Source organism: Excalfactoria chinensis, chromosome 3 (genome assembly GCF_039878825.1).
Source record: "Excalfactoria chinensis isolate bCotChi1 chromosome 3, bCotChi1.hap2, whole genome shotgun sequence".
In the NCBI taxonomy this organism is placed as follows: domain Eukaryota; kingdom Metazoa; phylum Chordata; class Aves; order Galliformes; family Phasianidae; genus Excalfactoria; species Excalfactoria chinensis.
In genome coordinates this window covers 59,241,239-59,266,204 of record NC_092827.1, presented here as the reverse complement: position 1 = coordinate 59,266,204, position 24,966 = coordinate 59,241,239, and the positions used below count along the sequence as shown (strand labels likewise).

The following is a 24,966-nucleotide window of genomic DNA, read 5'->3' as shown; positions in this document are numbered from 1 at the left end:
ATCTGTCTGAGAACAAAAATCTCCAGATTGTCTAAATCTTTTCAAAGATAATGTTGTACTTTAGGTGGTACATGTGCCTCTTGGACTGCAGTGTTGCTTGGGTGTAGAGGTACAGTGGTCTACTCTTGCTGCTTATGCCATTGTTGCTATTCTTGAGCTTTGAGCTTGTTTCATGTTCCATTTTGTGAATAAATAGCTCTTATTATTATTAATTTCCATTAACAGGTTGAGTAGATAATTTAGTAACTCTAATTTTTCCAAAAATGAAAAGGGACACATCTGTTTAGAGTCTTCCAGAATGATAGATTTTAAACCAGGCCAACCCTAATGTACTCTGAGGCAATGGATGTAATAATTTCCCTTTTGCTCTAAGGATCGATGTCTTTCTGATGTGTGTGAATTACAAGTATTCTTTTCTCACAAACCAAAATGAGATGTGAAGCCCAAACTTCAGCAAGGCAGGTCCACTTTGATGCTGGTGAATGGCAAAAAGGCTGCCTGAGGAGAGGTAGCAGGAAGGTTCCTTGGTGACATCTAGCTGATATTGGCAGTTAATTTGGTATACTGTAAACATTAGTGGCTTTGGCTGCAAGTAGCCATTATTGAGAAAGCTATAATCTGATCAAGAACCTGTATATGGGTATGTTGTTGTGCTGTGGTGGTGTGAGGAATTGCTTCTAAGGTCCTCTGAAAGAGGGAGAACAGTGACCTGCTCAGCAGATGTGCATTAACTTTGAAAAAAACGTTTGCATACATTGGAGAAGAGATCTTGAATTTGAAAAATCGAAAATGACTGAATAGCAGTCCTGCATGGAACTGATGTGAATGTTGTGTGTGTGTGTGTGTGTATATGTGTTTATTTGTTTTTATACACGAATGCAGAAGTGTATTTTAATTTGCACTTTTTGAAGATGTTTCTTGCTCGGTTGACTTCTGTCATGACCCTTTTATTCTGTCAGCGGAAATGCCACCTCAAGTAGTTAGTGGTTGTCTGTGTTTTATAAGCAAGAATGACAGGAAAATCTCCAAATGGAAAATAAGGGAAGTGCTAACTCAGTGTTGTAGACTCTACCTACAGTAAATGTTGGCTTCAGCAGAACTTATATCTAGTTTTGAAGAACTGAGATTACTTTGTTTGAATTGCACATAATGATTTTGTAGTGTTTATCCACATTTGTCATGACAGATTTGTTCCATTGTGAGACGATTCCATAATGTTTAGCCTTTATTTATACCATGCGTAACAGAGCAGCTGCTGTATGGGACAACTCTTTGTAGATGCAGTCTGGCTGCTCTGCGATGGTCTCCTCATGTTACATTCAATGTACTACTCACAGTAAAGATGGTAGTAAGTACTATAAACATCCTTCTAGCTGCCAGATAACTCTAGATATTTATTGACAATCAGAGTTTATTTTCTTGTACTAAAACTTGGATAATAAAATTTCCTGTTCCAAGAACAGTCAACAGACTGTACCCCTGTGCCATTCTTTGTTTTCTGACATAGCTTATTAAGAATGTAAAGAAAATAAGTGAGGTGGCTGGACTGATACAGAGTGACTGAAGTTGGCTGTCTATTCCCAGCTGTACTAGAGGATCCTGAGGCAATGCTGGAGTTTACTCTCTTAAGTACCTAGACTATTCTCCTTCCAGGATTGCCACATAAAACAACTTATTTCCATATCAGTAGTTTAAAAGTGTGTTTTGTTTTAACTGTATGGCAAAGGGTCTCTTTGGTGCTGGTACTCTGCATGTTGGATCCCACAATCTAAATCTCTTCCCATCCACGTTGTGTGATTGAAATCTTGGAAGAACAATTGTGCTAGAGATGTTGTGGCTTTCCTGAACCCTCTGTGCATAGCTGATGAGGAATAGGCTGGGCTGCCCTTTCATCACCTGTGCTTCTGTTTCCATGTGTCACCTCTGCTGATGTTTGTGCTAGGTTGTAATAAGAATGGCACTGCAATTGCTTGCCACAAGAAATTAAGAATTCATTATGTTTAATATTACTTCTTGCGTGATAAAACACAAATGAGAATAAATCCTGTGGATCTCAGTCTAGTAGCAGAAAACTGCAATATTATTTAGTTGAATGATATGAGGGTAAATACTGTTTTAAGATAGAAGTAAAACCTGAGGGAAGGATAGGCTTAGATTGGTAGAGTAGGGTAGCATTTTATTAAGTAAATTCCAAGCTCTTTGGAGTGGAGATAATCTTGTAGTTTGCATTGTACCTCCTGTTAGATTAATACCTAAATGTTATAAGGTGTTGAAAGTGTACCTAGTTCAAGTTAAATTTTTGCATAAATGCATAAAACCCTATAGATTTTGCAGTATATAATCATTATCAGACAGAAAGCAAAAACAAACTAAACACTAACATCGATATGTTGTGACAGTAATAATCAGTACCATTCTTCTTGTTACAGGGCACAATTTCTGGTTTATTTACTTTTTCTGCTACTTTTCTACTATTTCTTCTCTGACATGTATGAGGCAGAATTGTCTTTAGGTTCTAACTCAGTTGTCTAGTCTCTGAAGAACATCCTCTGCCAATATGTATTTGCACAACAGTTTTCTTAGAACAAGCCTGAGAACTTATGTGCCAGTGCCAAAGGAGGCAAAGGAATGTTATGTTGTTGTTCTAAGCAAAACAATTATTAACGTATAATTGCTTCTATAGGGAGCAATAAGAACAGGTGTTCGTTGTTATTTGTGAGAGATTTGTATTTGTGGTTAGTGAAATTAGAAAACATTTTCTATCATAACCTAAGTATTTCACTAATGTTATTTAGTGAAACATAGGTAAAATACTTAGGTTATTACAGAAAATAGTTTTTATGAAAGAAAAAGGATGTATATATATTTTTCTATGAAGTCTGTTTTCTTAATAATACTGCTGTGTTTGTGGGGTAAGGGAAAAAAACAACTTTTATCATACAATTAATAGTTTCCAAGTTTCCATTTTTTTTCTCTGCATGCTTTTGGTTTGTATATCATCTTGATTACTTTGCAAGTCTGCTGAGTTTTTGTTCTTGGCTATCCATTAAACTAATGAAAAATCTTTTTTTTTATCATTCAGGGAACACCAGTATTTGTTCATGCTGGACCATTTGCTAACATTGCACATGGAAATTCTTCAATTTTGGCAGATAAAATTGCCCTTAAACTAGTTGGGGAAAAGGGTTTCGTAGGTAAGTAATTACTTTGTTCACTAAACCAAGTTTTGTTTACCTATCAAGTTTGTTGACTAGTTGGCAAGCAGTGAAGAAAGTGCAAGTATAAGATAGCCATGAAAAGTTATAATGCTACTTTATTTACTGCTGAAATGAGTAACTGTTTTAAAACTTAATAGACTTAAATAACCTTAAGGTGAACATGGGGAATAATACCAAAACACTTATCTTTCCCCACCCCTCAAGTGTTCCCACCATCATTCTGGAGTTAGCCAAACCTTTTAAAGGCACCATTGTATTGAAGAAGGTGTCCTATACTTCCTTGTGTCAGTATTCATCTGACCTCTTTAGATAAACTGACAAAACCCATTCACTTTGTCTGTTGGGTTATTTCTCTGCCAAGCTCAGCCAAATCAGTTTGGTTGTGCCTGAGCCAGTGCAGAGCAACAACAGAGAGGAAGTGGCAAAAGAAAGAGTAAGAACAACAGTAGACATGCAGAACAAACTATTGTGGTGGTGGGCAAAATAAACTTATGGCTCAAGTGCTGAACAGTGAATCGAATTTTATAAAAACTGGTTTTTATTTTTAAACTTCAAAATTCTTAAAGCATAAGTGTTCCAACCTTGCAGTAGTAATGCCTTTGCACTGCTGCAACCATTCTCTTCTGTGTATTGAGTGCCCTTGCTAACCTGTTATCAAAGAAACACACATATGAAGCAGACTGGGGAGGGAAACAAGGGGAACCACAGCAGACCTAATTTGAATTAATTGCCTTAATGCTAAATCATAATGCAGTGGGAAAGATCAATCAGCTTTCAGCTGGTTGAGCTTTCTTGAAACTTACAATTGCATTACTGTTTGTACTGAAGCAAAGGAGATAAATGGTTCTTTCCATGCAACTAGGAGCAGTGGGAGACCAGGTAGAAGTCAGGTTGGCTTCAGTTAATCCTAAAATTGATCTTTGAATACCTATGGAAAAAAGTTTTTGAAGAAGTGCAGTAATATGAAACATAAGTCTCTGTGTGCTAGTGCCCTGAATCTAGAAGAGAAATATATGTGTGTGCTTATGTTGTACCTACATGTTAGCCTAAATTACATAAAGAGAACTAAATTCATTGAAAATATTGTGTATGTTTAAATTCATGGCTAATTCTAGAAAGAATGAGGGAGATGTTTGCATTGTTATATAATGCCTTGTGGAATTTTTTTTGTCATAATACAAATCAGCCTAGCCTATGTATTTGCATGTGTGCTTGGAAAGACTTCTGATACCAAGTTGCTCACTAGTGAACAGGAAGATGTAGATAAATCTTCTCACAGGATACTTAGAAGCCATAAAATTTATTCCAGTAGAGTATAAAATGTTGAAACCCTGTTGTATATCCTATTGATTTTGGGAGGGAAAAATAAATAAATGAAAAATATCATTTTATTAATCTCTAGGTAAGAACGAAAGTGTTGAAAAGGTAAAACTGCTGTTTATCTATATTCCATTCTTCAGGGCTTTTTTCTTTTTAAGGAATGTTTATGGGTTTTCTTATTTCTGGCTGTTCAACTTCTATAGAAGTTTCAAGTCTCCCATGCTCTTCAGTGCCTAGAAGAAATACTCTTCAAAGAAGTAGCGAAGTACATGCAATGATTTTTATTAGAGTATTATTAACAATATCAGTTCCTAGAGTCAGTTTTGTATTGCAGTTAAGGTGACGGGACATGAGGTCTTCAAGGTTGTCTGGGAATGTCTTGCGTGTTTCAATATCCTTTACAAAATGTCTGGTCATTTCAAGGAGAGGAGTTGTTTCCTTCATTGTTACTGTTGGGTCTGCTCATTTACTCTTTAAGAATCGAGTCTCCACTCAAAGAACACTTCTGCATTTTGAGTACATTTATTTTATGAGAGCAGAATTACTAGTTCATTGAGGCTTATCTGTTTGTGTATGGCCTTTTTAAAAGTGGAGAAAAAAGTAGAAGTATTAGAGGTATCTAACGTTTTTTGGTTGTTTTTTTTTCATGAGAGCAGTGACTTTGTTTCTGCAAAAAGCAATCTTTTCAGTGAAGTTACTTTTGTCTCACCTGAATGGAAGCAGGTTGACAGCAGTCTTGAGCTGCTGGGTTCTAGACCCCAGAAAGTATTGCCTTGGGCTTGGATTTCTCAGTATTCAGTGACTTCCTGAAGCACTGAGAGCAAATGCATGCATTTCATGTTTTTGTTTGTTTGTTTTTTCTTTTGCCTGGTCCACCACTTTGTCTTTAATGCTGTTTTGTTTTGGCTTTGTTTGTCTTTCACCTTAGCATTTCTCTTTAGGGACAAAGTGGTGTAGCTGCAGTGGGTGAAAATCTTGGTGTGCTGCCAGCTAAGGGCTCTTATTCCAGACTTTGTTCTACAGAACACAAATCCTAATGAAACTGGGTCCACAACTAGGCTACATTCTCTCCTCTGAGCAAAAAACATCACCATGGTTTTGAGATCTTTCTGAATGTTACAAAAAGCAGCAGTTCCTGGAATGCGCTACATAGATTTTGCGGATAGTCACTAGTGTAAACGGCTTTATTTAGTGGAAGATTTGCACTTTGACAAATGCATTTTCTAATAATAGTTTGGCAGGACACATGGGTAGAGACAGTGTGTAGCACTTACTGGTTTATTAAATGTTGACCAATACTCTCCTACTAAACTGAGGTCTGGAAGGACTAGGTATGCTCCAGCCTGCACTGAGATTACATCCATGTCAACAGTGAGTCTGGTACCCTATGAAGCTGCCCAGCAAAGCAGCTGGCTGGTAACTGCCTACGCTTATCTCAGAGTACTGTGTTCCTGAACTTCATGTTGCCATTGAAATTCAGGGAGGAAGGCAAATGCTCATACTGATGGTGGGAATTCAGGTCAGCTGTGCTGCAGATTAAACTGTCTGAATCGGTTTAGTTATTTGCTTTTGCTCAAAGTAAAGATTTTCACTGCTCTGTGTTCTTTTGCCACCAAGCAATTGTTGTGTTTTCAGTCCTGTTCTCACACTGGATCTGGTACTAATTAGGCTCTTGGCAGAGCAATTTCAGGTCTGTGTTTTGCCATGTGTAGGGTAGCTGTGTGATCTTGTGAAAGAATCCAAGAAGCATTGGGAATATCATAAGGTAAGTGGCATGACTTGAATGGTGAGGAGAGACATTTTTAGGGACCATGAGCTTATCTCTCAGCTAAGGAGAGAGTTCCAAAGAAGGAACATGAGAAATGTGTGACAGAAATAAATCCATTTCCCATGAAGTAGAATAAGTACTTTAATCTAAGAATGCTAGTTCATTCATGTAAGAGAGGTTTTTAATTATTTTACATTTTATTTATAGCATAACTACTTCAGAGCAGAATTCTACTAACTCTGTAGGACCTATTTTTCTCTTTGGTATGGTCTGAATTTGCACCAGTTTCAGCAGTACATGTATTGTTTACCCTGCTGGCTTAAGAGTCTCTTTCCTCCAACTGCTTGTTTCCAGTCTTGTGCAGCCCCTTGCTTTTGCCAGCACACCTGTTTGTGTGGCCACTTGATAAACTAGACTGGAGAACTGTTCTTGATAGAAAGCAATGACAAGTAGAGCAAAAACTTCCTGTCCTTCCTTTCCCAAACGATGGCTGGGCAAACAGTTGTATATGCGGCAGGAGGAAAGTGAGACAATATTACATAAGATGGTATTTTAGTTGAAATATACGTTTATAAAAGTATAGCCTCATTAGGAACGATGAGGTACCAGTAAAGCTGCTGTAGATGCAATAGCTAATCAGATGGAGTCTGCATGGCTGCAGCAGCCTGTCTCCTTTCTCAGCCTGTTCTCAACCATTTTTTCATGACTTCCTGGCGGCATAAACCTATTGCCCTTTTTGTTGGCTTCGATTTCTGCTGACTTAACACAGCAGCAGTTCAGCTTAGAGTCACAAAAACACCAGAGCTGGTGCAGGGGAGGGGTGAGGTGGGACGGCCAGCAGTGAGACACCAGCCTCAGTTCTGTAAGTCCCACTGTTTGTGTGACCGCGTTTCACCACCAGGGCAAAAAAAAAAAAAAAAAAAAAAAAGACTCTTCCCAAAAATGTTCATTTAAAATTTATTTTTAAATCTGACTTTTTCTTGACTGCGCTGCCTAATTCTCTGTTCACTCTGCAGCTGGAAGCGCAGCGCAGTGCCTTCTGATGTGCTGTGCCTTTCGAATATTGTCAGTGAACAGCATTGTACAAGTCTGGTTTGTAAAAATCTAGACAAACTGCGACTGCTGAGCCCTGTTGTGAGTTCTCTCTAATGGAAAGCATTCTCTGCTTTGGAGTCAGGTATCCAAGGGAATCACAGTCCCTCATTAATTTCAAACAAGCTGAAGCCTCATACCTAGGTCACGTCAAATGTAGTGCCTTCTATTTATTTCCCTGGAAACTACACCAGCTACAAAGAGTACAATAACACTATTTGATAGAGCAAATTCATAGCTACAATATAGTTTTTCAACAGCCACCATCATTAACTACACATTTTTGCCAGCAATGAACTAGAGCTTGCATGCCACGCTTATAAAAAATCTATTCCGGTGCTATGATGGCATTGTTGCTAGAAAAATATTGCCCATGTAGTTCATTTTTCATCAGCCTGAACAAAAAGAAGCCAGAAGATGCCAAATCTGGGCTATACGATGGATGTGGTAGGGCAGTACAGCCAGGAATGTCGGTGAGCTGCAGTCTTCAAACTGGTATGAGGACTGGTACTATCATGTTGCAAGAGGAAGGTTGTCTTCTTTGACCTGACTCTGGGGGTTTGAGCCTTCATCTTGGTCAGTGTCATGATGTAGCATTCAGAGTTGACAGTTTGTCTAGGTTCCAGGAATTCCAGAAGGATAGCCCCTTTCTTATTGTCTTTTGGGTTGAACATCAGTTTACCTGCTGAGGGATACATCTTGAACTTCTTCTTTGATGCAGAATTCACATTATGTTGCTCCATAGACTGTCATTTTGAATCTAGCTCATAGTGGTGACATATCCCATCACCAGTGGTGATGCAATCCAGGAAACTGTCCCCTTCAGCCTTGTGTTAGCTCAGTAGGTCCTGACAAACTTGCTTATGGTGTTCTTTCTGTTTCTGTGTCCACCTGGCACAAACTTTGCAATATTGCAGCCCTCGTTTTGAATACATTTAAGCTGATGTTCAGCTCTGTACATGGTTCCTAGGTTGTATTCTGCCAGCTTGTGGCAGATAAGTTGTTCACGATGCTCCCTGTTTTGTGGTGTGGCATTGCTATGCATGACGTCTGGCATGTGGCTTGTGTTGGTGTTGCCACTGCTGAAGTCCTCCACCCACTGCTTAAATGTGCTGACCCATTCTTTGGTCCCCAAATATTGATGAATGTCAATGGGTGCTGTTTTCCACATGGAGGAATTCAGTGGCACACAATCACTTCATCTAAACTTCAATGTTAGACACCATTTTGTCAGACTGCACCTCTGCTGCCATCTATATGTATATACTACTTCCTTACTACTTACTATACTATATATATATACTACTTCCATACCAGCAGCATCTGCCTCTGTTGTCATAGGCCAGCATAATAAAATAGTGTTTCCTTCAGAACAGCTCTCATAGTTCAGCTTGTCCTTTCTGTCTCCCATCACGGCTGCAAGTGTGAATGTCCCATTGAGGTGGCTGCACTGCTTGGATGAAGATGTTATGGACTGCAGCATGCTGTACATATCTGTCTTGACAGTCACCATCTGGGCTTGCCTGGGCTGACCTGTTAAACTGATTCTGATTCACTCACTTTTGATTCAGCCTCTTTGTTAAACACCAACTGGGCTCTCGGCAAAGTGTCTAGGAAGGGGAGCTCAGCGTTTAAGCAGAGTCCTGTGTTATGGCTGAGCAGCTGAGTCGCTTATTTTTTCTTTTGTGTCGTTAAATTCTTTCTTCCCCAAGTTGTTCTTTATTGCTGTCTTCAGATTTTGGAGTGTCAAGGAGTAAAGTCAAATGTGTGGCTAATCCACAGCAGTTGGTGGATGCTGAAGGCCAAGGCTGGTGTAAATTGTGACTGAAGTTTTTACTAGCAGCCTTCATGATGTGTTTTCCAGTTACTCCAAGGCAGGAAGTGACAGGTGCCTTCTGATAGGCAGTTGGCAGAGCACAGGGAAATGTGCCTTTTTCACTGTTGTGTTGCCATCCTTAACCAGTGGTTTTCTTTTTTGGGATAGTTTCCTTGGGAAAATAGCTTAGTGCAGCTTACAAGGAGGTGAAGGCTATGTGGTTCTGTAAGTTTGCATGAGGCATGACCCACATGGGGGAGAGCAGAGGAAGAGTGCAAAGCCGAAATGAAATTGAATTTATTCTGGTTGCCAGTGTTTCAAATGTCTTTCTAAGGACAAAGATTTTTCTCAGAGAGGGGTGTCTTGAATTGCACTCAGGAATGGTGGGGACTAGATTACAGAACCCATTCTAACTTTTTGCCCTTCAGGTGCCACGAGGACAAGGTTCTTGCAATCTTTGTTAATTCTTGTGAGTATGTACACTGGCAGCCTTGCTAAGAAGGAAGAGGAAATATCAATAAACAAAGACAAAAAAAAATCCAAAATAACAATAAAAACAATAAAAAGTGAAACAATTCTTACTTCATCAACACAGAATGCAGTTGGCCACTCCTCGTGATGAATCCGGTGCTCTGCTCAGGAAGAGGTCATTGTTTCTGATGCTTAACGTATCCAACATTGTCGGTGTTTCTTACATCACCTCTCTGCTGCTCATTCCTCCCTCTGTGCTGGCTGAAAGTCACAAAACACTCACAATGTAAAAATCCAGGTTCATTTTTCCATCAGTAAGATTGTCTCTTGATACCCTATTAAGGGAATTAGAAGGGATGAACTGTTGTTTTTGTGTTTGTTTTGTTGTTGTTGTTTTGTTTTGTTTTTTTAATCAGTGAGCATTGAGTATCCAAATGATGTTTAAAGGAGAAAATAGGAAGAGAAGTAAGCTTCCCTGTGTCACGTGTCAGTGTGTCAGGAATTATTACAGTAAACAACTCGGCAGATTGCCCTGTCTGTCTTTTAATAAATGAAGGTGTTTTAGCTAAGGGGAGGAGCTGTAAATCAGAACAAAAGTGAAGTGCAAACATGTTTTTTGAATCCTAAACCAAACTCCTTCTGAACTTTGTTTGTCAGGCTTAGACTGTATGTTTGGAGTTGCTTTCTTTTCTACTCCTAAAGAGTGTATCCTGTTCCACCCTGTGTTGCAGATGGTGCTGTGTTAGGCAAGGTTGGGTCTGATGATGTCTTTACCAATACAATGTGACAAGAAGGCAAGGAGGGTTATTGCAAATGGTTGGTGCTGTTTAGTTAGCCCACTGTTACCAATGGTGGTAATGGTCATGCATCTTAATGGTATAAAGTTAGGTAGAAGCAGTAAATTTTTAAAAGCTAAATAATTGACTCTTTATTGCACTAGCGCTCTTGTTAGAGTAAACTGATGGTGCTAGCTGCTTTAACTATCTGCCCAATACATACAAAGTTGTATTTCAAAAGGTATCCATTTTATGTACTCCTGGAGTAGACTTTATATAAGAAGTTTACAAGCCACTTTACAAAAATAGTATGTGTTTAATACGCTAAGTGAATAATCTTCGGTAGGATTTTGAACATCATAAAATACTTCAATCTTTTTTCTTACGAGTAGTCTTCTTCCAAAAAAGGAAATAAAGCCCAAATACTTTTGTTAAGAGTCTTTTGGCACAAGTACAACATGTGATATATTACATTTAAACCTTCAGTTCAGAGATTGACTTTTAACATTTTTGTTGCTGTCACTAGAAAGAGAATCTATGCTGTGGCCCTTCAATTTTTATGATTCCATCCAGTTATTGTGTTATTCCATCTCTGACTTTTCTTCAGTCCCTACTTTCACAAGAAACAAAATATTGTGCCACTACATTCAAGTGTTTTTCTGCTTGAAGGAATATGTCTTTTAGTTTAAGTGTGTTAAAGCAAGGCTAATGTTTCCTGATTTTAGGTGCTTGACATCATTATCAGAGTGGGTGTTACTGACCTGCTCTGATACTTGTGTGTGCTACATACCAGATAAGGGGCATTCAGAACTTTACAGTGTTTTCTCTGGCCCCATTCAGAGTGCAGCTACCCAAACAGCTGTGTTAGCACAGTGGGTTTTGGGAAGGAACGTAATGCCATGTTAGCAGAGCTACAAGGCTCGAAAGGTCCTCATCTAAGTTGCACAAGGCATAGTGGTACCACAATCTGCAAATGAAGTGATCTTTACTTCTAGAAGATATGTAGGAACACCTGACCTTGGACCTTGAGTTATCTTTCTTGCTCAGTAACAGACAAGGAGAGAACTGCCCAGTGCATGGCATGTCACCTCCGGCACATGCTCAGTGAGCTCTGGCAGTGACTGATCTTGTGGCCAAGGTACAGGTTGTGCATGTCATGTTACATGCCTATTGGCAGTTCCATCCTGGACCTAAAGCTTTGTGGCTCTAGGTATGTAATCTCAGCATCTGTGCCTGCATATATAATCCCATTCTTTTTGGTTTTAGTTTATAAACTTTCGTGGCATGGGGGACAGAACTGTCTCACTGTTGCTTATGGGAAGATGATAAGTGGAAGATTCCAAGCACTACGATAATAGGAACTTTTCAGGTGATAGGGCTTTTGCAGAGCTATGGCAGCTAACTCAACATAACCGTGCATCAGGAGTTTACTGAGAAGATGACATGGTATTTTAATGGTGTGTATGCTTTACACTTTTCTCCACCAATCACATTCATAAATTAAAAACATGGATTGTATAACTGCTGTGGTCTATCCATTGTTATTTGTCCCAGAACTGTTCTCTCAAGGTGAAAATAGATAGGAAAGAACTGTTACTCATTCAGAAAGTAGATGGAAAACTCAGTTCCTAGTAAATGAAATACTGTTCTACTGAGGAGAAACTGATGACTTTGCAACTTCTGCGCTGTTGTCTCCCCTTCCCTTCTTAAGCTGGCAATCTCACTTGAAAACTCTCAACTTCTAAGAAGCAAATAAGTGGCTCTTTGATCTTCTGTTACCTGCTGGTTGTATTGCTTTTATTTATAAGAAGAAAAGTGCCAGAGGTTAAAAAATGCAAACAGTAAAACATCATATGTGCAAAGAAATTCTCTTAATTCATCACTTAACAAAGGAAATAAAGGCAGGCTCCCTAGCTAACAGAATTATTTTTGCTTAGGGTTATTTGGCAGAAAATCCATCATTCTCTCTCTCCATTTATGAGTATTTCATACTGGCTTATACCCTCTAGCAAGGGTCAGCAGGGCATAATATACACACAGAGTTCAAGTCCCATTTCAAAGACTGAATTTTAATTTTAGTGGATGGTTTATTTTTAATACCTTTTGAAAATTAAAGCTGTTTATTAGATTTTTGTTTGTTTGTTTTAATGACTTTTTGATACTGAAATCTATTGTTCTTTTTATGGACTACTAGAATAGAAATCAGGTTTGCTCAGATGTTTCCATCATGTCAGTTTAACCCTCTTTCTTTTTATTTTCTGATTTATTTTCCAAGTCCTTATGAACCTGCAGGCAGGAGGGTTTGTTTTCTGAGAGCTTTTATAATTAAATCATTAACAATGTACAAATATGAAGGGGGGGATGTTTATTTGTGTGTATATTTTGTGAACTTAACCTTCAAGGCTCCAGAAAAATCAATGCAAATGTGAAACTTGATAAGAATATAAATGCATATTTCCATTTTTGATTATGGCAGCTATAGTTGGCAGCGTTTCAATATAACCTACTGCCTGTTTCTATTTAACAGTATTGCTTTCCTTTTTTTCCATATGCGTGTGCACACAAAGCGTTCAGTTAATATGCGTTTCAGAAAGAACTTTTGGAGCAGAATTCAGAAATGTTTTTTTATTTTCTAGTTCTGTGCTACCCTTTGTACCAGCCCAAATGAAATAACGTTATGGTCTGGGGAAAGGAATCAGATATCCCTTCAGATGATCCTGGAAGAAAAATGCGCATTAACTTTTATTTGCAGGTGTTTTGTTTTGCCTCACGGTTTTTATGAAGTAGTCTATGATGAGAGGCAATATAGAAGATAAATACGGTGATTTCTCAGAAACTATGCTGCCTTCAAATTCTTATTTTTAGTATTCAAACAACAAACTATATGTGTTATTCTATGCTGAGAATTTCTAAATAATTTTAATTGGAAACAGTGTTTTCCTTTGAAAACAGAAACCCGTCTTGCTCACACATCTGATCTTATGCCCTAAAAGAAAGAGCATTAAAAATATCACACATTCACTTCTAGGGAAATTTATTTTTAAACAATTTTTAAATATTTAATTAGGTTGCATATAATATTAGGCTATATATGGCTAGTATGATTTGTTAATGGGGAGAGTGTTGATTTGGTAAATAGCCAAAGTGCTTTTGAAGGTCAGATATTGACAGTATTTGAAAGCATTCGGCATCTGTTCTCTGACTGTATAAAATATCCTAGATGGTATATCAGTTTGCTGCTCTGACCTTGTCATTATGGATATTTTAGTTTTTCAGTTTTATGTAAATGCTATGTAACTAACTTGATTTGATAGAGAGAATAGATTGGATTCAAATGCAGGAAGAGAAAATGTGGGTTACAGCTATTCTTAAACTTTGGGCAGCCTATCTTTATATGCTAGGTCTTCTTGTAAGTCTCTTTATACTTATTTTCTGTCTTGTCAGCTTTATTGAAGCTGACAAACTCAAACTTCTCAACTTTGCTTCCTGCAATAATAAGACCCATGCTTGAAATGTATCTCCAGCTCTGACTGCAACCTCTAAGTGAGAGTGAAGCGTAAGGGATGGAGCAGATGCTTTACATGCGTGAGGATGCTGCATCTATCTACTACATCTCAAGCAGAGCTCCCAAGAGGCTGAATAACAGCTTCATAAATCAAGGGTTGCAAGTTCAGCTTTTTCTGCAGCCAATTAGAAATTCAGTGTAGGACTGGGGGCCCTTTGCTTGCACAAGCAGTGAAAAAGCACAAAAATACAGGGGAGGGCTGAGTATAAAAGAGCAGCTGGGATGACAAGATGATGGGCAATTAAGAAGAGGAACTGAAAAAAATATGTATATTAATAAATTATAATGTTCACCAAAGGAGGATCTATGGGTAATGTACAAATATTTCAAAAATGATAATGGGTAGGTTGCAGTGGGAATTTTGTTGCCTTGATTACATGAATTGTGGTTAAGTAGGGAAATTAATATTAGACATTAAACGAATGGCTTAGCTGTGAGCAACTGAAAGGATTTGACTTGTAAACTAGTAGAATTATGGTTTGGTTTGAGTCTTTTGTTGTTGTTTTGTTGTTGTTTTCTATTGGGAAATCTATATGGGAAAATTCTTATCCACTTGGGATTTGTTGGTGTGTGACCTTAGTACTGTCACTCTCCTCAGTCTGTGACTCCTTCTATAAGATAGATTACATGCATACACACACATATGGTTCAACAGGCGCAATTACTTTCCATGGCAATTTTAACCAGCTGAGTCCATTTCCTTCATACAGAAATTCTAGGAAAAACAAATGATTATTAATGTATGACACAATCCATCTATCTTAGACTCGAAGGAGAGATTCAAATGCTGTTCTTGTACAATCTATTTTAAAAACTTTGGAAATTAAAACCAAGCTAATTCTTACCAGCAAAAGATGTAGGAAGGCTTACTTCTGAAAAGCTTCCACTGGTTCTAGAATTGCTTCTGCTGCATTTATTATGAACGTGAATATTTCACAAAACTTTTGCAGCACAGTGGGCTTACATCACTGGCACTTTACTCTCATCTGCTCCTTTCTGGCTTGTGTTGCATCTTCTCACTGCCAGACATTTTTTTTCCCATCTCCTAAATAGTACTGAAAGTATATGGTACTTTTATCTCTTTGGAAATTCATTCCGATACCTTAAATTGTGTGTGTGTTTGAAGCACGTATTACACACTTGATAGAATTTCTACCAGAAAATAGCTCTTCTGCTAAGCTCTCCATATGGCTTTCTGTAGTAACTTAAAGCCCTTGTATTGGATGTTTCACTGGGTGATCTTTTCACCAAGACAAACTGCTGGAGGATGCCCCTCTTCATGAATTTCTGAACCATGTCCCAGTAGTTTTGGCAAGAACAGTGTTGAAGGCATCCCATCCCAGGCCTGTCACGAGGGGAAGAACCTTTGTGTTCTAGCAGAGGTTAAGTGGAATAAAACAAAACAAAACACTGAACTAGCTGCTCCTCCTAGGAGGAGGATTCACTGCATGTGTGTGCTGAAAAGATAACACTCAAGTCACTGACACAGTCATTATAGAAAATAGTCACTCCTGGGATCTTTGAAAAGCAGAGTGAGGAAAATGCAAGCTTTAGTAATCTAGGGGACTGGAGGAGCTATAACAAAGTAGCCCAGGGCAAATAGTTGCATGTGTTGTAAGGTAGGTTTACACTGAAATGATTGATGATTTGGTGCCTAGCATGCCTCGGGTGATTGCACCTACTGACAGCAGCATTGATCATTCTGATCTGGCTATGTTCTTTGTTGTGTGGCATCCGCTGCAGATACCACTCCCCAGTATCCCTGTGCAGGCATGTTTAGTTTAGCACCAGGATGAGGAGGAGCATATGTTGGCAGGTGTGGTAATTGCCTGACCCTGCCACACCTAGAAGGCACTTGGAAGTGTGGCAGTGGTTAGGTAAGTGAATTTTGTCTCCAAATTGCAACAGGCTTTGGAGGATTCCTTGAGTAGCTGCAAAACTGTGTGTATTCAGCCTTTGCCTTGATCATCACTCATAGCCTGATTGTTTTCTAAACAGCAACAGAAACATGCATCATCTTCCAAGCCATATGCTGAAGTGTTGTGCTATCTGGAGAATAAGCTCTTTTTCTTGCCCTCTGTCCTGCTTTATGAATCAGCGCGATGTTAGTGCTAGGACAGGTGTTAATCCATGGCCCTTTGAAATGGGTAGAATGCTTCCAGGGAGATCTTCAGGCTCTCTGCCTGCCTCTTGAAGTTTTCCTAATGCTTGTAATGCGGGTCATGTTCCAAGTGTGTTTTCTGTAGCTCTTCCTGCGGGAGCAGGAGGAGCCAAAATCTTCAACAGAGAGCAGAGGATGAGAGATATTTGGGGCTGGAGTTTCAACCAAATGCGTCTTTTAAAAGTGAGAGTAGATGGAAGTCTTGTGGTAGAATACGCAGGGAAGCAGTCCAGCTGTGATAAAACTTTGGGTAGTACTGAAGGTGATAAAGTTAATGCACTTCTTGCAGCTTGGGAATTGTTAAAGAATGGTCTTAAATGAAGATCCATCAGTGCTGCTGTTAATTATTCCTTCCGTGCAACTCCAAATTAAAGAAAAAAAGAAGTGGTGAGGTTTTAATTTTGTAATTACCAAAAGACTAATAATTCTCTGCCAAAAGGCCATGATGATCTCTTAAGGATGAGATAATGTAATTACATTATTCCTGTGTCATTAATTGTGTTCCATTTTAGAAACATGGTCATCTGTCTTATGAGCAAAGGGATACTCTGTTACCTCATGAGAAACGTGTTATGAATGGTGAAAGGCCGCAACCTGAAAATCACAGTTCTTTTGTTTGAATTTGTCTGGATCACACTGTCACGTTCATGACTGAGAAAAATGAAGGAGATTAGAAAAGGGGGAATTGTTTAAATTTGGTAAATATATTCAGTATGAATTGAATAGCACCTATGTAGGAGCCGATACAACCTATGAAAAATGGGTCTTTGCATGACTATAGGACGCAGGAGTTAAGAAAAAGTGGGTGTGAAACCCACCAGACTTAGCAGAGGGACTCAGAGAAACATGAAGCCACATGCAGCTCTCTATATTTATATTAGAATGAATTGTTTGTGGTTATGAGACATCTTCATCTTCTTTTTAATCTTCAGTAATAAATCCAAATAATGAGCTCGTTACTAGGGAGCTGTGAGAAGACATCAAATTTTATGCTCAAAATATTAGAGCGTGGTTTGACAAGGTGGCGAGCAACAAATTAACAGTTTGGCACTGGTGAAGTGGGGCTTTCCCTCCCTTCCTTCTCTGGCTTCTGCTGCTTATTTGAGCATATTCAGACACTTGTCTGGTCTCACATGAGCTGATTCAACTCCAACCCAGTGGGGAAAGAAACTGCTATGTGTTTTTCTGTTTGTTTGTTTTCTGGTTAGCAAATTCCAACAGTTTATCTTCCCATTAGCTGCGTGCCAACAACCTGTGAGAAGTCCAGAGAGCGGGGAGGGGAGGAGGGCAGAAGAGTTGAGAGGGAGCAGAAATGCCCCTTTTCAGCAAGACAGAGCACGCATTCTGTTCAGCCACAGTGTCAGACCATGCCCTAAATTGGTGTGGTGTAGGTAGGAGTCATTGCCGTTGCACTTCTGTGTATTTTCAAGAGAGGGAGGAGGCATGCAGAGCTGGGAAGATGTGCAGATCATACTTTATATCACATAGTGCCACTCCTCTCGGTTCCTGGGTTTTCCAGTTTTGATTTTTTGCCCCCTGAATTTCAAATCCAGCACATGCAGCATACGTGTATAAGCAGGCCTGCAAAACCCACAGATAGGAGTTGTATCCTTAATTGTGAGAGAATCAAGATTTAGGGATTGCCTTTGGCAATCTGGCTTGCAGAAAATAAAGTGAACTTTCTGCTGGTTTTCTGTCTGTAGCCTGGGAATAATCTGCACAACTTATTATGCGTATTCATTTGTCTAATCATGGGATGCTCTTGGAAAATACTCAGTTAACAGCAAATGGTACTTAAAATGAGTAACCGTGTGAGATTGTGCTATAGCTTTTAGCTTCTCATTTAATACTGTTCTGCATTTAAATGTTAAGATTCAACATTTTTGGAAAAAGAAATGTTTCTGAGTAGAAGCTCAAAATAGCATGTTAGGGGGTCCCAAAGGAATGAACAATTAGCTAAAGAGTATTCCTGGAGCCAAGCACCCTGTGTGGTGTTTGCTCTCAGGAAGAAGTGACAGAGCACTCCAGCCCATTGGGAAAAGTGTATTTTGGAGGAAGGCAGCACAAGTCAAACTGTTATCACCACAATGTAGGGAGGTGGAGTCCATATGCCATTGCAGAGACATCCGCGCAGAGTCTTGAATGAATGGTAATCTAATATTGAACACAACTTCACTGTCATTTCATCTGCTTTCAGAGATCAAAACTCATTTTGCTCAGGGCTTCCTGCATGGAGCTATCAGATCGTGATGCTTTTCACATGAGATGCCAAAGCTTAGACTTGAACCTATAGGCTCAGTCTAAGATCTACTCTGTTTTCTCCCAGGTCTTGCTGAGACAGTGGGCAAAACTACAACATATAACTGTCAGAGCCAATTGAAGCTGTTTTCTTCCTGGAAAATGCTCAGTGTTAATATAGGCACACGCAGTTTTCTGCTGCATTGGACTTTGTGTTCAGTGGTGGTAGGAAAAAGTGTCAGCATTGTATGACATCTGAGAATGCATCAGAAGAAAAATCCACAGGAAAACCAGGGGCAGGGTATAAGAAAGAGAAAAATATCTCTTCCATTCCAGAATCAGTCATAATAACTCCAGTTCACATCAGAAAAATTGCCAGTCAAAATGAACAGACATCCCTAGCTATACTAACAAAGATATGATATCCTGTTAGATGTCACAGATCATCCTAGTTTATTTTGGCAGTTGTGCACCTTGGTATTTTTCACTTAAACAAGAACGTATCAGTACAGTTCAGTGATCATGCCTCGAGCTCCAGGTTCACAGTTCATGTGCTTCTGTGACTTTGAACTCTTCTTTTCCTGAGTTTACCAGCAGACAGCTGCACCAGAACAGATATGTTTACATGTGGGGAGTAAATGGCAGCGAGCAGCTCAGAGTTTCCATTTCCTTTTACATTGTTCAGGAATTCAGGCTCACAGTTCTTGTCCTAAAGCTTCACCTCATGTATATGCATCTGACTTCGCCCTTTACAGTACAAATGTTTTGTTTTGACACTGATTTGTTGATAGAAATTACTGATCAGGGAGAAGCTACTTTCACTAGAGATTAGTTACAGTTTACATGAAATTTAATTGTCAGTGAAATAACTTTGAAAAAGGGAAAAATAAAAATTCCAAATTCACTTTCTCTAAGGGTTTTAAGCAGCGTGTAAAAGCGAGACTAATATAGAACTGCTTTGTGTAGATATAGCACAATATATGTTGTTTTTTTTTTTTTTTTTTTTGTGGAGAAAAAAATACATATTTTATTAGGCATGACTGTGAAATCTAATTAGCTGCTTAAGCCATGATGCTATTTAAGCTATTGTCATGCATAGGTGATAAAATATTCCCAGATGTGCTCAGCATGGCAGTAATTCCATCAAGAGGTTATGGTAATTACAAACAAGAAACAAAACTATTGGAGTGATTTGTTCATTTGCCTGAATCCTAAAGTGGAATTAGAGACCTCAGCCAACTGTATCAATTGTACAGAGAGGAAATCCTTGCTGTAACTTTGTGCTGCCCAACAGACTTCATCATCTCTTTTGCCCAGTTCCACCTTTATGAGCCTTTATTTCCCCTTTCATGCATAGTTTGGATGTTTCATGTTCTTGTGAATGAAAGATGTGGTCTGTTGGTTATATTGGTAGTTGAACTGGGTCAAACAGATGTGGTTTAAGTGTTCTGTAGAAAGCTCTGTAGCAGTTGTGTGTTGTGTTTTGCATACAGTTACCTTGAATCAAGATCTCACGAGTTACTCTAACATGTGAGAATGAGCTCAGCTTCTGGTCGCCTTCATGTGTGTCTCCTACCAGAAGAAATTACTTGAACTTACTGGAACATTTTGTTGACTTTATTTCTGATTGAATTTATTTCTGAGGATGTGTAGGTGTGTGTATTAATTGCTAGACTATCACCTATGGGCCATGATGTAAAGTAACTTAATGGTAGTCCATTTCCAATACACGTGATTTTAATTTTTGTCATTCTAATGTTCATTATGATGCTTATGCATTCTATGTGACCATGTAGTGAGACAGTCTAGAGAGCTATAAAGGCTGAAAATTATGCCCAGAAACTAATATTTTAGTACTGTCTAGATTGTTGTCCAGGCTTAGTGCAAGGGGAGATTTGCAGCAGAAGTCAAGACCTGGGACTGTAACATCCCTGACCTTCATTGGCTGTGCTGCATTGGAATTGCTGTCTCAAGGAAGCACTGACCAGCAAATACATGTGTTTTTCTTCTGAGCTTGCTGAAGGTGAATCATTTACCGCTCAGCATCCCCATGTTTGTTACAAACACCCTGCAGGACAGCAGTCTGAACAGCAAAGCTTTAGGGGGACCTCAGGGGACAGGGCAGTGGGATGCTAATGCTGGGTGGCTGGGGTGTTTTGCATGGTGTGACATGGAGGCTCCAAACCCAGAATTCTACCACTGCAGTTGGTGAGATAACTCTGCTCTTAGTTGACTGATGTACTTTGAGAAGTACACAGAAGAGACTATCATTCTTAAAGGCAGTTATAAAATAATTAAAAGCAACAACAAAAAACCAACTCTGTTCAGACATGCAGTAGGAGCTGCATCATAAACTTCCCTTTAGATGACGTACATATTATCAAACTTGTGCTTTTCTGGTTATCCCTGCTTTTTGCTCTCTGAAAGGTAGGGAGAGGGGAATCCCAAGTCTAAGGAAAATTGGCATTGGAAACGCTTGTCATGGAAGGGATTAAGTCCCTGGACGCTTTGCTTGGAAATGTTAGGAGGCTGCTGCATGTATATGCTGGCAACATCTGTAAGAGACAAATTATTTTCCCACCCTCTCAAGTACTTGGTAGTTTATCTGTTGTTTACATTAAAGATGGATTGTGCTTATATATTCCTGACAGAGCTCTCATTAATCACTTTGTGCAGTGTAAAAGAATAGAGGAGAAGAATGGAGGTTACTGGAAAGTAGACATGTGATCACTGGCTCTGCTTTAAATACGACTTGTCCTGACATTAGCTTTGTTTCTGTGAATCATTGTGTTTGTGTAACTCCTTTTGTTGTTGTTGCTTCTGTGTTCGATGTGTCTATTCTTTTTTTCAGGGCTCTTCAGAAAAAAAGATAATACGCTTATTACAGTGATGTTGGGGGACATAATTGATGTGCTACTGTCTCAAGAGATTTCTGCTCCCCCCATGCCTGCTGTCGTTGTTTCCTCCCCCTGCAGTTTCCTTCCACAGAGCAGAGCTTTGCAGGCCCTTGTGCCAAGCAAAGGGCTGGAAGGGGCCAGTGGTGTGAGGACAAATGCACTAAGGCTTGGGCTTTGAAAAGCCCATCACCTGCCAACAAAGAGACCTTCTTCCACAGCAGCACTGCTTCTTTAGAAGCATTCTCCATGGCCCTGCTGAAGGCTTCCAGCCCTAAAGTGATCAGTCATTTGCTTGTGATTCCTTTTGAAACTTGGGAGTCCAAGCTGCTGGCAAGCGAGAGAGGCTGACAAGGAGTTCACTGAGTTTTGTGTGCTGATTGGGTTTTGGGTTTATGAGGACATGTTACTGGCCCTGCTTGGAGTCAGGTTCAGTAGCCTCTGGAACACACTACTTTACCACCCAGGCCTGTCTGTTTGAAAGCCCCTTCACACCTTCCAGAAGCATGATTTGATCCCATATCTTCAGAGTGTCCTACTGGAAAATAGTTACAGTGGAAATTTTTCAGCCAATAGTAAATCTAATTCCTTGAATTTCTGAATTACTGTATGCTTATGTTTGCCTAATAAGAACAACTTTTGGGGATCTCAAAAGAGGCAGTTGAAGTAATTGATATTGGACAAACTGGAGCAAATTGGCTCTGAGGAGATTGTCATTTAATACAGATTATCTTCTATTTTATCTCTGTTTCTACTAAAAATACTTTGCTTGGCATATCCTAATTCTGCACAGATTTTTTCCCGTGTCACACTAAATTAATGTCTGGCAGCTCATTAATGCAAAGTTCTCTTAGATAATTCACTTTTTAATAATATCTCTAAGACTGAGACATGGCTGTAGATGCTGGTTTGTGTTTGTAATTAAGCATCCATCCCACAAAAGAGAGAGATGACCAAAAGTTCAGTAAATCCAGTGGAGTTTAGATTCATTCGTTGTGGTGGAAGCATATTTTCAGTGAAATCAAAGGAGAAGAAATAATGTAAGGAAGTCAAATATATGCATTTTCAAACATTTTGAATAAATTTAATTATACAGAGCCATTTTGGTGAGCTAGATGTCTGCTAAAGACTTTGATTTAAACTAAATTGGATTGCTTGTATTTCCCCACTGGCTCCCCCCTCCCTGCCATGTGACTACTTTTGATGGCATATTGTACGTATCAAGAATAAGAGAATTTATTTCTGAGCTGGGAATAGCTTTTTAATCAGGCTCAGTAATGTAAATAGACCTCTATTTGAAAGTTTATCCAAAAATGAATATTGGTGTATATTTAAAAGCACTGTATGGTAACGTAGAAGTATCCCCCAGTGTTTAACCAAATGCATGTTTTATGTGTGGTTTTGTTTTGTTTTTAATGTTTAACAGTAACTGAAGCTGGCTTCGGTGCTGACATTGGGATGGAGAAATTCTTCAACATCAAATGCAGAGCCTCTGGCTTGGTTCCCAGTGTGGTTGTACTTGTTGCTACAGTGAGGGCTTTGAAGATGCATGGAGGTGGGCCAAGTGTAAGTTTTGGCACCTTTCTTTGAAGACAAAATCATTGGTAAAGCTTGAAATATGTGAAATATCTTCATTTAAGAAATAATAGAGATAGTTTGCAGAGTGCTAATTACATATAGTCCCCAGTTTAGCTCATCACATAGTTGTTGCCTCCAAAGGCAGTGCAAGAATGGAAAGGCATAAATAAAAGAGGAGAAATGAAAGTTCTGAAAAAGTACTACATCTTTTAAGAGAGGGAAGTTTGGTTGTGTGGAGGGGAAAAAAAGCTAAAAAATATGTATTTTGCCTTTTCCACACATATTGAAATAGTGTTTCTAAGTGAAGTAGTCACAAGATGGAAGGTTGGCAGCTAAGGAAGAGCAAAAAGATAGTTCAGGCTTCAGTACATGAACAGAAGTAGGGAATGTTGTTAATGAAAGTTTAGAGATTTCTTTCACTGCAATCACAGAAACTCATTCTGTCACTTTAGTCTGTTCAGAGGATGCTGAAGAAACTGAAGGAAGTGTGCAAGTGTTTTCCCCGGGGTACCAAAGGCAGCAGCGTATCAATTTTTCCTCTTTAAGCTAAGGCAACACTTGTATAGATTACTGATCCTAGAATTACTCCTAGGTCATATAATTAAACTGCACTCTGCTAATCAAACAGACAGACACTAAACTCCTAAAAATACTCTTCTCAGCAGCATGGAAGAGAGTGATACTGCAAGGAAAACAATCTTACTGTGTAAAAATGCTAGAACTACCGTCACAGCCACAAAACTTTGGACTGCATGGTTGTTCTTATAGTAAATCCTCTCATAGAGCAGAGCTTTTCCTTTTTCAGTCTTTAAAGCTGACATAATTGTGTAACTTTCTATCATTTTAGACCACTCGTTTCTTTTAAAATAAATATTAAAATAATTTGTCTGTATATTATACATGGAGGAACATTTCCTGTGCTTTATCACTCAGTCTAGCTAATACATTACTAGAATGTCTATTTAGTGATCTTTGGTTTTGAACTGTGTCTTTAGAGGTATAAAACTTTCAGTTAGTTACATAATACATCATAGATGCACTGAGAGTGACAAATGCTAGAGCTTAACTGTGAAATGGACCAAGGCCATTGCCTGGGACAAGTGTGACCAAGTCCAATCTTATTTGGCTCCAGTCATACTCTGTATACCCTTTTGCTTCTCAACAAAGTAAGTTACTTACACGCAATTTCTTGCTATTGTCAATAGTTACAGCACAGCCAGAGGAGATGTTCTTCTTCAGATTGTCCATGTTAGTTATTTCTTTAGCCACCTGTTGGAAGTTGCTATCTATTGTCTTTGCATTGCATCATTAAGAATGTAGAACAGGATTCAACTACATTCTCTAACAAATCTTTTACAACTAGTTGTTGAGCCTTACTGTTTAGATGCAGTTTAGTTTTGCTACTCTTCCTGTATCAGTGTAACTTTTAATAAAACAGAGGCTGCAATCAAGCTGTGACATTTGTGCAATATTTATACTTCTAGGTGGTATAGAAAATAAGCAAAAGTGCACTTTTGACTCTTTAGAGTTATGATATATTATATTAAACGTATGATGACCTCAATTACCATTCCAGGTATCTGCTGGTGCCCCTCTGAAAAAAGAATACACAGAAGAGGTAAGAGGAGCTTTTATAAAGCTTTTGGAGAAGCTGAGTGAGTAGTACGCAGCCTCGGGTTTGACAATGACATGCTCTAATACTAACATTCATTAAATACCTTTAATGAGCACTGCCAGCAATTAAAGCCATTTAAACTTTCCCCACTCGGAGTTGTCCTTGTGTGTGCTGTGTGTGTGACTGCATAGTCGATTGTACTGAGGAACTGAAGCAGCTGGAATATAACTTTTCAGTAAATTTTCCAGGACCATTAAGCTTTCAGACTGATCAGATCTTTATTCCAGTTCATCACATAGCCTCAAGCAGCTCTGGCATCCATGGCAGTGCAAGGGCCAAGTGGTGCAGGGGTCAAAGATACTCCCTGAAATTCATGGCAGCTTAGCACTTTCATTAAACAGCAGGTTTAATATGACCTTGGAGGTCACTCTTCAAACAAGAGTGGATTCTTCAG

General features: G+C 38.9%; 1 protein-coding gene across 2 annotated transcripts in view; it reads left to right on the top strand.

The window, feature by feature from the left end:
* MTHFD1L (methylenetetrahydrofolate dehydrogenase (NADP+ dependent) 1 like) overlaps window positions 1-24,966 on the top strand; it is a 136,077-nt gene that overhangs the window by 51,700 nt on the left and 59,411 nt on the right. For both annotated transcript variants that reach the window (XM_072332897.1, XM_072332899.1), the window contains 3 exons: window positions 3,083-3,194; window positions 22,746-22,885; window positions 24,474-24,515. In XM_072332897.1, the coding sequence (XP_072188998.1) occupies window positions 3,083-3,194; window positions 22,746-22,885; window positions 24,474-24,515 (294 nt within the window). The remainder of the gene's footprint in view (window positions 1-3,082; window positions 3,195-22,745; window positions 22,886-24,473; window positions 24,516-24,966) is intronic.